This window comes from Nelumbo nucifera, chromosome 2 (assembly GCF_055504915.1).
Source record: "Nelumbo nucifera cultivar China Antique chromosome 2, China Antique-T2T, whole genome shotgun sequence".
Taxonomy (NCBI): Eukaryota; Viridiplantae; Streptophyta; class Magnoliopsida; order Proteales; family Nelumbonaceae; genus Nelumbo; species Nelumbo nucifera.
In genome coordinates, this window is record NC_142650.1 from 105,453,110 (window position 1) to 105,464,917 (window position 11,808).

At 37.8% G+C, this 11,808-nt stretch overlaps 1 protein-coding gene across 2 annotated transcripts; it reads right to left on the reverse strand.

The window, feature by feature from the left end:
- Positions 1-1,158: 1,158 nt before the first annotated feature.
- Positions 1,159-7,031, reverse strand: LOC104603514 (G-type lectin S-receptor-like serine/threonine-protein kinase LECRK3). 2 transcript variants are annotated; one of them, XM_088898935.1, is made up of 4 exons: positions 6,814-7,031; positions 6,071-6,259; positions 4,763-4,809; positions 1,159-3,673 (listed from the first exon to the last, which is right to left on the reverse strand). In XM_088898935.1, the coding sequence occupies exon 4, from the start codon at positions 3,646-3,648 to the stop codon at positions 1,255-1,257; it is 2,394 nt and encodes a 797-aa protein (XP_088755061.1). In that variant the 5' UTR covers positions 3,649-3,673; positions 4,763-4,809; positions 6,071-6,259; positions 6,814-7,031; the 3' UTR covers positions 1,159-1,254. The 2 variants fall into 2 exon arrangements, with proteins under 2 accessions (XP_088755061.1, XP_088755060.1); XM_088898934.1 differs by lacking the exon at positions 6,814-7,031 and having other exon boundaries at positions 6,071-6,756.
- Positions 7,032-11,808: the final 4,777 nt, after the last annotated feature.

Consider the following 11,808-nt stretch of genomic DNA (forward strand, 5'->3'; position numbering starts at 1 on the left):
CCTTGCAACTTATAAAACTTATACTAATTCCCCATGAGGATCTTGGAGATAAAAGAGTTTGGAAGTTCACCCCTGATGGAAACTTCTCTGTTAAATCGGCCTATGAGGAGGAGTGTTTTTTTAATGGTGGCGCGGATATTGCTTTTGGCTATCAAAAAAATTTTTGGAAGCTCATGCTTCCTCCAAAAATTAAAATTTTCCTATTCTTTTTACTTAATAATAAATTTCCTATAAAAAACAACCTCATTTCTAGGGGTATTGGACTGGATCCTACTTGTGTTTGTTGTGGGGAAGTTGAAAACATCGACCACATTTTTATTAACTGTATTGTGGCTAAACAAGTCTGGAGTAGCCTCTCGGGGGAGTTGCCGATTCCTGTGGGCTCCTCTTATTCTATGGACTGGTGGTGGGCTATTTTATGCAACCTTTTGGTAACTTTAAAGACAACTACATTAAAGAGAAATTTGCTCGTCTCTTTGTTCATTTGGAAGAATAGAAACAGTAAGTGTTTTAATGGTCGCATTAGCGATGTGAAGACCATCATTAATAGAGCCTTTACCTACTGGAATGAGATTAAAGAGGTATCCTCTTGTTTGGTTAACAACAACAGAAAACTGTTAACCCATGTTGAGTGGTTCAGGCCCAAACTCAACAGTATCAAAATTAACTTTGATGCCTCTTGCTCGAATTTTGGTAAATGTGCAATTGGTTGTATAGCTAGGAACCATCAAGGCAAAGTACTAGAGTCTAAAGCTATTGGAATTGGAATATCGACTATCAACCTCGTAGAAGCTTGGGCAGCTTAGGAGGCCATTAATATGGTTATTAACTACAGGGATCAGAAAATCGTTGTCGAAGGTGAGTCTAAGTTAGTAATCGACTGCCTCAATGGTAGTCTAAGTGTCATCAAAGAATGCCGGATCCTAAATGACTTTTTCAACTTAAATATTCAAATTCAAATGTGTGTATCGGGAAGCAAATCAGGCGGCAGACTAGTTAGCTCGTAAAGCTCTTAACAGCCAAGAGAGTAATAGTGCTTCTAGGTTTAGTGATTTTCTTTTTATTTGTGATGTGGATGTAAGGGGAAGAGCTACCCCCAGATTTGTGTAGCTCATCTTTTGCTATGAAAGAAAAAAGAACCTTAATTTCTTTAAGTGAGAGAGAAAGAGAGGCCTTTTAATTAGTGCAATTGATATGAGTAGTAGTCCTCCTATAAATACACAAATATCCATGAATAATGCAAGTGTTGTTTTATTAAATTGAACTAGTGACTGAGGAAGGGCTTGGTGGGATAGAAACTCCAATGGCTTCTTCTAGCATCTGTGTTACCTTCTTCATGGTGGGTCTCAGTGTTGGATCCTCCTGAATGCACCATATTGCGATTCTCACAAACTTCTCCAGCCCCTTCATATCGTCCATTGCCTCCTCATCATTCTCCACTAACATATCAAGTCTTCCTTCCTTGTAGCAATCATAAGCCCAGTCTATCAGTATCACCTTGTTTTCATCTTCCATCTTTGGTTCAATGTTCCTCCTGCAACAAAGAAGCTCTAGCAACATGACACCATAGCTAAAAACATCTACCTTCGTTGTAATGGTCGTATGCTTGAACCATTCTGGAGCAACATATCCTTTGGTCCCCCTGATGCCTGTATCAGTTTGGGTCTGATCAGCTTTCAAAAGCTTTGCTAACCCAAAATCGGAGATTCTTGCTGTAAAAGAGTCGTCTAGAAGGATGTTTTGAGGCTTGATGTCGCAATGGATAATTTGGGTTTTGCACTCTTCATGGAGGTATGTGAGCCCTCTTGCAATCCCGAATGCAATTCGAAGTCTTTGGTTCCAGTCAGGCCTTGAGCTTCCAAAGAGAAAGGTTGCTAAAGAGCCATTGCTCATATACTCATATACTAGAAGACGATGTTGTCCCTCGTTACAGAATCCCAGTAGTTGGACTAGATTCTGGTGATTTGTTCTACCTATTGCACTCACTTCGGCATCAAATTCCTTCTGATTTTCCCTCACCAATTTGTCTAGCTTCTTTACTGCAACATAGTTTAGTAAATTACCAATTTTTAAGGCTCCTTTGTAAACTGTTGCAAAAGCACCAGTACCAATCAGATCCTTAAAACCATCTGTAGCTTCTTGCAGCTCTTTGAAAGTGAAATTTCGTAGATTCAATCTTGGCATAGCATGATATGGCTGAGGTTTCTGCAATCTCCTACGGTATAAGTGGCAAGTAACCAGAAAAATAGCAAGTAGTAGTAAAAGAGACACGAATCCACCCAGAATCAATGATCCTGTGAGGGTCAAAGGTGACTGACGATCATTCTTTTTTGAAGCCATTAAGGAAGAATTACTTTTAGGAACTTTGAAGAGAGCTTTTCCCCCAACCCGTTGGTCAACCCTTCCCATTCCAAGTGGAAGCTTCTTTTCCCAACAATGCCCATCTCTAAATATGGCAACAGCGCAGAAACAATCGTTCAAGCATACTTCTCTGCACCAGTCTTCATTTACTGGTGAGAAGTCCTCAAAATCGGACAATGGCCAATCGGTGTTATCCATTTGTTTCAATTCATAAAGCGAAGCTCCTTGAGATCCTTCTTCAGAGCATGGTGAGGCAAAGTTCTGTATGCATCCATCCCACCGGTTGTTTGGATTTATAAAGGTGTACCCAGGTGGGCATTTACAATAAGGTTTCTGGTTATCATCTAGTCCGCAATAGCTGTTAAACCCACAAGCGCCACTGCCATAGGGCCCAAAAATTTGTAAGCAGATATTATCGGGTATAAACCAAATAGGGGTCCAGGAATTGGGCCATCGACCGTCAGTTGGGGCGGTGGGTTTTGGGTAGACATAATACCTGAAAACTCCATCACAATCAAGTGTGGCTCTTTGGTAGAAGTCTCTTGTCGAAACTGTGTTTGCTGATATGGGATTAAGCAGTAGTGCACTTCCATTTGTTTGTATAATGAAAATGTAACCAGTCTCATTGAAGACCAATCGAGAACCTGTTTCTGTTGTGTTACTTAGCCAATAATCATTGTAAGACACATCAAGTGGGAAAGCTGTTCTGGTGAGCACAAGATTACCATCATTCTGCATATGGAGATGGAACCTCCCTTTTGAAAAGTTCGTTTCTGACCGACCAGAAACAAGACGACTCTCCTTTTCTAATGTCTGTGTAGGAAGCATGGTGTCAGTGGGAAAACCAAAGCTCGCCCATATTGTACTAGAATTTTGGTCTGCTAGCACAAAGTTCCCATTGTCAAGCATGGCTGCGTAGATTGCTGCTACCTCCTTGCTGAATTCGGCCTTCCATACCTCTCGACCTTTGGAGTCGTTGAGGACTAGGCGCCCATCTGTTGTCAGTTGAACTTTTGATCCCCGCTGTACCAGATTGTTCCGATTGGCAGACCAAACTATGGTCTTATCAGGTAATTTGTCGAACCAGATGGCAAGTAGGAAATCTCTACTTGTACCGATAGCCTTGAAGCCAAAGGCAAACTCCCCAGACGGTGAGGTCCATGTTAAAGACTTATCAGCATAAAGAGATGAACCCAAGCTTATGTTACGGTAAATTTGGCCCATGCTAGGTAGCGGTAGCAACAACAATAAAAAATTGAGGAGATGAATGCCTGCTCCCAAAGCCATTGAAAGACCTGAGAATTGAAATAAACTACGGACGTGTGTGAATCAAATTATATATTGGAATTTGGAATAAGTATAATTCAAGTCATGTGAGACGTTCTATGCAGCCAACTTGTTAATTTAAAGATAAATAATAAAAACATGTAATACTATACAATTGTTTTATATAATATTAATAATTATTTACATTTTATATACTATTTTTAATATTTTTTTATAAAACAAAAATAGCAATAAATAATTTTAAATAGAGTTATTTATCAAATATAAGAATGGCAATTTTTCTCATTTCTCCAATACCCATGGGCATCTGCCCTGGATGGGGTAGAGATGGGGATGATTTTCCCCTGGGATGAAGACGGGGAAATTTTCATCTTTGTTGGCAGGAACAGCACGGGGATGGGGAGAGCACTCCTTGCCCCGCAGGAACCCCATCCCTGTCCCACGGGTGAATATGGATTGGGTTTTTATCAAAATTTGAATGGACCCGACTTAAGGCCCAAACCTGAAGCAATGTAAAATGTTAACTTGGCCAACCCTAGTTGCACCTTAATTCTTGATCTCCAAGATATATGTCATAATGGTGTCCTCTCAAAACACATACTTAGGTGATATTTGGTACCATGGTTATTGGAATGCTTCACACCAGTACTAACCAGGCATTTTGAGTTCTAACGTCATTTTTTTAGATTGGTTGAGAATGTTATAAGTTGTATTGTAAGACGTTTTTACTATAGATAAGATTGGGGTTTGGAGGGAAATGTCAAATTAAAAGGTTCCTCCTTTCTACCCATTCGAAGAAACAGTCCAATGACCTGTAACTTAATTGGTGTCCTATGCAGTAAGTATAGAGATATATTCTAGTGCATCGCATAGGGGGCTGTGAATGGATCAGGTCTGCCTTGGAACATGGTTGAAGGTCGCAAACTGATAGTTAAAATAGGTAGACTTAGGATCAAACCAGACCCTAATGGTTCTATAAAATTAGAGTCAGTAACGAACCAATTAGTCATTGGGACGATCGGGCCTGACATAACAAGGCTTGATTAAATCAAGCAGCTAATTTATAATGGATTCAACTATGATGCTGGAAAGATATGATATCAGAAAAACTTACAGCCAGTCAACTGCAATGGGATTCTCTGCAAACAAAAACTCTGCACACTGTAAAAAAATGAGAATTCAGTCATATATTTGAAACATCTCCCCATGAATTTAATAGACATGTGCAGGAAATATTCCCAATATGTGGCTAGATGCTATGTGCATAAAATTTTTACTTTGCAGAAGATTCAGGCTCCAATCAACTAATATCATAAAAGGGGTGACCAATAATGTGGTATTCTTCAAAATTCACAGGGTGCTTTTGATTGTTCAAAGCTTTTTTAGTACCATGTCTTTCCAGTATCAAAGATTATTTTCCTTATAATGGATCTGTTACACTTGCAAAGTTGCAATGAAAGTGTTGATGGGCCAGATGATACTGATTAAACGCAATACCTTTGGGCGATTTTGATAGCTACTTTGAACTTTATCAACCGAAAAACAAAAGACAAATAGCAATAGGGGTTATATCAGTTAAGGGCAACTTTTGGCCCTTAATATCAATAAAAGTAATATATTTAAAAAAAAAAATTCAAAAATAGGTTAACTTTTTAAAAATAATATCAGTTAAGGGCAAAAACATTGTTCATCTTCTTCTTCTTACAATCCATTCACTGGCGTCGCCGTCCGCCGCCACCCACTGCCGCCTCCAGCAATGCCTCCACCTATCTCCGCCACCTCCGCCTCCACCTCCGGCAACGTTACCAGAGGTGGGTGTAGGCAGAGGCGGTGGTGGTGCTGGTGGGCGGAGGTGGCGGCATAGGGTAGAGGAATGACCACCAGCGCTACCGCCGCCACCTCCGTTTCCGCCCACCTTCGACAACGTTGCCGAAGACGGAGGCGGAGGTGGCGGAGATAGACGAAGGCATTGCCGGAGGCTAAGGCGGACAGCGCCGGTGAATGAATTGCAAAAGGAAGAATATGAACAATGTTTTTACCCTTGATTGATATTATCTTTAAAAAGTTAACCCATTTTTGAAATTTTATTAAATATATTACTTTTATTGATATTAAGGGACAAAAGTTGCCCTTAACTGCTATAATCCCAAAACAATATGACTGATTTGGACAGAAATTATGTGAATAACATGATTGACATAACGCATATGCTTTGATCATGAACTATATAAATCCATTTATCTAGAATTAAAGAAAAATGCATCCATCTTGTCAATAAACAGTCTTCAATGTTAAATTACTACATTATTTCTTTTTAGACAAACTTAAAAGTGAGATTGAAAGGGGAAAACCCGAATCACAAACGAAGATATTTTAATGCAGTGTTAGAATAATTGTGAGATAAAAAGATTAAGATGAATACCGGAATACTAGATACTAGGCCTCATGCCTTGCGGAGTCCTACGGTGCGCCGGAGAGTGAGTTGAAAGGGGAAAGGCTTTGATTTGCTGCCTGTCATTCTTAAGTGAACCAATTTACCAGACCTGCTAAACAAAGTTCTGTGGTACCCTTGAGAGTGGAGATGCCACACCTAGACTTCCAACCGTTCAGACTGAAAGGGAGAGACGATCTGAATCAGCATAGTAGAAAGAAGATGAAGGGTCGAAGGGATACTAGAATAGGCAAACGGAGTAGCTAGGTTAGAGTTCCATTTGTTCCGATTCCAACCGCTTTAATTTAACTTGTTGGGTGGAATGGCATTCCCCCATTTCTCTCCTTGAAAATGAAACCTCATTTCAGCTGATTCTAATTCCGATTTCCATTCTTGTTTGAACCAAACAAGTTATAGAAATATATCATTTCTGAGGGATTTTGATTCCAATTCCACAAATAAACCAAAATAACTCCTGAATATGCTAAAATATATAACGTTAGGTGTTATTTGATAAACTTAAGTCTAATATCTTAAGAGCAGAAAGCTCTTTTTACAAATTTGATATCTGAAAACAAAAAAAAATAATCTGCATATTTTTGCATTTTAGAATTTAGAGCAATTGTAATATTAGAAAAAAAAAACGAAGACATTTCAATCAGTATGGGCCATCTTTAAAACGAAGACATCTGTTTTCTTTTATGAGGTATTTGTTAACATAATCAAGATCCAACCTGTAAAACGTGAGTTTGTTTAGATATCAGATCCCATTTCAATATTATCAAACACCAACTTTGTCTCTTTGATCCACTTAGGACTGCCTGACAAAATAACAAATTAAAAATATGAGAAACTGATCAAACACACCTTTTTCCTTTCATCCGATATTTTAAGATAGGTTCAGTTAAACTAGTGAGCTAAATAAAACTAAAACCAGAAACATAGATAATCACTAATGAATTGTTTTGATATGGCTGAACATCGTCTCCTAGTTTGAGGCCCGAACACCTTCCGAGCTAAAGACATGTAAAAACCCAAACTCAACTAGAGAGTAGGATCAGACCCACAGTCTGGCCTCAACCGGGCCAATTTGCATCCCTGCCATGCAGGGATGTTGCTAGGACTTATCTTCCTTCGATTAAGTAATTAGGAAGATAAAACGGAAAAAAATACAGAATATCTTTGACGAGAGAGAGAGAGAGGAAGAAGATCCTCCTCTCTGTGTTATGAGACTAGGAGTGAACCTAAGAGAGAGAGAGAGAGAGAGAGGTGACCTTGATGAAGAAGATCCTCTTCTCTCGGTTATCAGATCAAGAACGAACCAAGCTATGATCCTCCTTAGTTCCCACGTTGGTTCTTTTTATAGATAAAAGAGGTCCATTTTGCTTCTTGATTACGTCGACGTTTCAGGTTTAAAAAATATATTGATAAAGGAGACCGGGCAATTGCAAGGCCGTTGAAAGTATACTCTAGAGACATGTTTCTTATGTAGAAAAACCTTAGGCTCAGTTTGGAAGGAGTACAAATACAAATTTGTAGACCGTAAAATCTTGTATTTGTATTATTTTGTATGTATTTGTATAATACATATTTGTATTTGTACTCCTACCAAATTGAGCCTTAATTACAAAATGGCAAATTATATTCTTGTCGTCAAGTAGAAACATTCGAAATTGACAGCCCTCGATATGGGTGAAGGACCGTAGGGATGCAAACTCGAATAAGGATATATTCGAATCCTAGATTCAATCAGATCTTATAAATATTGATTTAAATCTGAATCCATTAAGGATGTCAGATATCTTAATCTGATCTGATCCAATTTAATTTTTAAAAAATTTAATAAATTATTAAAAGGAAAAGAAATTATAATAGTTTATATAAAGAAAAACAAAAAATACAACCTATTTTCAGCTATTTTTATCATATATGTATACATGGTTTTTATAAAAATAAATAATATAATAAATAAATATATATATAGGGAAAATATAAAAACTATGAATGATTGGATGTGATTAGCATGAACTAGTGTTCTATAATGACGGAATGAGCTGGTTCCTCCATGTTTATTGGGTCTAGTTCAACCAAAGCAGAGGTTTCCCCTAGTTCTAAGGCAAAGAGAAAGCATTGCCTCTAATGCTTATAGTTGATTCCATTAAATGTGATTTTATGATTGATGTAAAAATTATAATTAGAAAGGAGAATGGAACTTGTTGTCACTCTAATTTCCTAGAGTGAATAGTGTTGCAGAACTAGTATGGAAGGTTAACATCACATTGAGAAATTATAGTATAAAACAGGCTGAATCGTGCCACTTATGGTGCAACCAGGTGATTGCAAATCAGTTTCCAAGATGAAGTGGTGTATGTTTTATTCTATACTACTAGATTGATCAACGCTCTATTTATAGAGTGCTCTCAGCCACTCGAATGGACACAGATGTGTCCTTTTAGAGAGATGTTTCTCCAAAACAATGTACAAGGCAATTGTTCAAAGAGACACATAGAGCTAAACATGAAGAGGTACAAAAAAGGAACATTTAAAATAAACAAAAAACTACGGGCAGGCCTAATGCAGATTTCTGATTTCCACTGTAAATCTATAAACATTCAAAATGTCAGAAAACCACACTCTATGCATCCATACCCGCCCTTGAATTAGCATCAACTTTGAGTTGACACCTATCCCAATTGTACTTTGTGCATATGAATTCTGACCCTGGGATGAACCGTCATTCTCCCAATAATAAATACAAAATTTAAATGGTTAAAACGGTCAAAGAAGAAAAACGAGAAGGTGTAGCTCACACACGCCCACACCTACGCTTGACTCGGTGCACACATGGAGGGTAATACTTAGACAACTACTGCACTCGGAAATCGTTTTCTTTTTTTTCCTATGGAACCACAAATAACGAAAGATAACATGGATAAATTGATCAATTCTGATGCTGATCAACTCACCTATTCCTGTTTACTGAAAAACAAATGAGGCCTCTCATGTGAGAAGTAGAAAGTAATCGGCAATACAGAATAATCGGTTAAACCTTTCCATACATCTAGAGTGTTGAGCATGGTTTTCAACACTGGACCAGACCGGATGGTCAGATCAAAAAAATCAAGAATCGATCAGGTGACAGGTTCCGTTTTCCCCAAAACCAGATATTTGCAAAAAAATACGTTGATTTGGTCAACAAACCGCTGACCCAGGCATTTGAACCGTTCAACGGTTTTCACCATTTTTTATTTTTATTAATTTTTTAGTCTTTTAATTTTTTTTTTGTCAGAACGGGTCAACCGTTCAACCTAGGAATTGGACCCTTGACCGGTTGATCTTCGGGTCGGTTTTGAAAACCATAGTGTTGAGTATTGAAGGTTGAGATGAGTTTTGATATGCTACCAATATAGACATGTCAAACGGGTTACATGGAACATTGGAATCCACATGGGTCATCAGGTGAGACTGCAATTCCCCCCCCACCACCCATCCACTTGGAGCTGTCAATGAGTTGAGTCTAGGTCGGGACCAGCAAGAATCAGAACTAATCTAACATGAAATATTGAGGACTTCGAAACCGACCCAAACTTGATAGGGTCTATAACTTTTAGACGTAGAAGCGAATTGATCAATTCTCAAGACAATTGGGTCTGATCCAACAAAGTCGATTATAATAAATAAATAAATAAATACATATACATATATAAGTCAAGTTGGATCTGAATCGGTTCAGCACAGGATGAAACCAGTTCTGAACCGATAATAATCGAAACTCTATGAGGGGAGTTCTTTTTTTGTATTTTGAAAGGGGGGAAAATGGGTCAATAGGACTTTGGTTCTCATTAACCAAGAATCTCATGTTCATTTTTTAGATTAGTGTGGGGACCGTAGAAAGTTTATTTTCATGAATAAGTGATACCCATCTCCTAGGTGGGTAAATAACTTTCCCACCTAGGAGAAAGTTGCTAACACTTGAATGGGACAAAACTACCCCTTTTAATAATGGATTTTTATGCTAAAATGGCCATTACCTTATTTATGTGAGAAATAAAAGAACATGGGTAAATGCAAAGTAAATGCATTTACCCAGGTAAGTAACTTACCGAAAAATGAACAAAACCCAAAACAAGTCCATCAGTTCCAATTCGTGGAACTAAAAACCGCCCCAACCCCCCTCTCAAAAATAAAAAATAAAAATAAGAGAGGGGTAATTTGAGTTCCATCTACCCCCAAAATTCATAATATGATTGTATAATTGGGTTCAGTGTCAAGGGGCATTCCTAATTCACGGGAATGCGGGGGATGGGGAGACTTAATAAATGATTTGTCAAGGGGGGATTTCCGATTTACTCAAGGGGATGCTGTTTTGGGGGATGGGAAGACTTGGGGGCATTCCCAATTCAATTGGGGGAAGGGGAGACTTAATAAATGATTTCTTGGCAGGGGTATACACTATACTGAACACTTAATCTTAAAAAGGCCAAAAGGCTTGGCATGTGCACTTGTGGTTGATTTCGTATCCCTTATCTTACCTTAGTATTCATTGCAGATTCCATTATTTTAAAAGTAAACCTAGCACCATTCATTTCGTATTTCGTGCGCTTGTATTCATAGCAGATTCTATGACCTTGACCCGAGCAATTGCCTGATGACTAGGTATCCGTTTGGGAGTGTTTTTGCATTTTACACGGATTAAGTCATTAAAATTTAAAACCTATCTAAGATATAATTTCACCACACAAAGTTATTTTTGGGCTAATGTAAGCTTTATTCCTTTGGTTTCTTACTAAACATGACTATTACTTTTAGGGCTTTTAGCAAGAAAACGCTGCTTAAAACCCTCCCAAACGGGCACTTGGTTTGAAGCCATCTTCATCGTGATTCGTGAGTTAAAACAAAATTCCACAAACACCAAGAAATTGCAATAAGAAAGATCAACAAACAAGATGAAGTATAATTTAAATATTAATAAAAAATCTTTATAGTATTAATAATAAACTGTCAAATATCTTATCTGGTTGGAAGAAGCTATTAGATTTCACCGCGCTACAATGGAAATGGAAGACAACAATTCATCAAATCCAAAACCCACGGCCACGTAAGCACTTTTGGGTCGATATCATTATTTTGAAATTAATTCAACCAGGACCTTGACCCGGCAAAACGCCGGGTGAATGTGTGGCAGAATTCTACAAATATCAAATAAAATACAACAAAACAAAGATGAAGAAACAAGATTTTAACATGATACCAAGTTACCATAATTAAATCATTTTTACGAAGGTTTGGAGGGTTAAGGCCTGTTTGTTTTCTTTTTTCTTTCATAAATTGGGAGAGAAAATTGGTCAACTTTTTCATATTCAGCTTTTGGTAAGTGTGGGCCCCATGCACGGTAAATATATTCTCCCTTGATATATCACTTACTTGTCTTTCTCCCAAGTGAATAAATTACTTTTGCATCAGGAAAAGATAAATGTCAAAACATCATTGGACAAAAATGTCCATTACAAGAATAGAACATGGAGATAAAAATGGTAAATTATTTAATTTATCCAGGTAAATTTCATGATTAAATTTATTTGGGAAAGTGTGGAACGCCACCTTGTAAGGCGCAGATGCGAACTCATGTAAGTCGAGTGTTAACAGCCCCATTTGCCCTAAAATTTGTCTGATTATTTCCCACAATCTAGATAACTTAATAAATAATTATCTCCCAAGATAATGAATTA

Bases quoted from the DNA above. Each gene is read 5' to 3' on its own strand.
- LOC104603514 (XM_088898935.1), bottom strand. From the start codon at position 3,648: ATGGCTTTGGGAGCAGGCATTCATCTCCTCAATTTTTTATTGTTGTTG.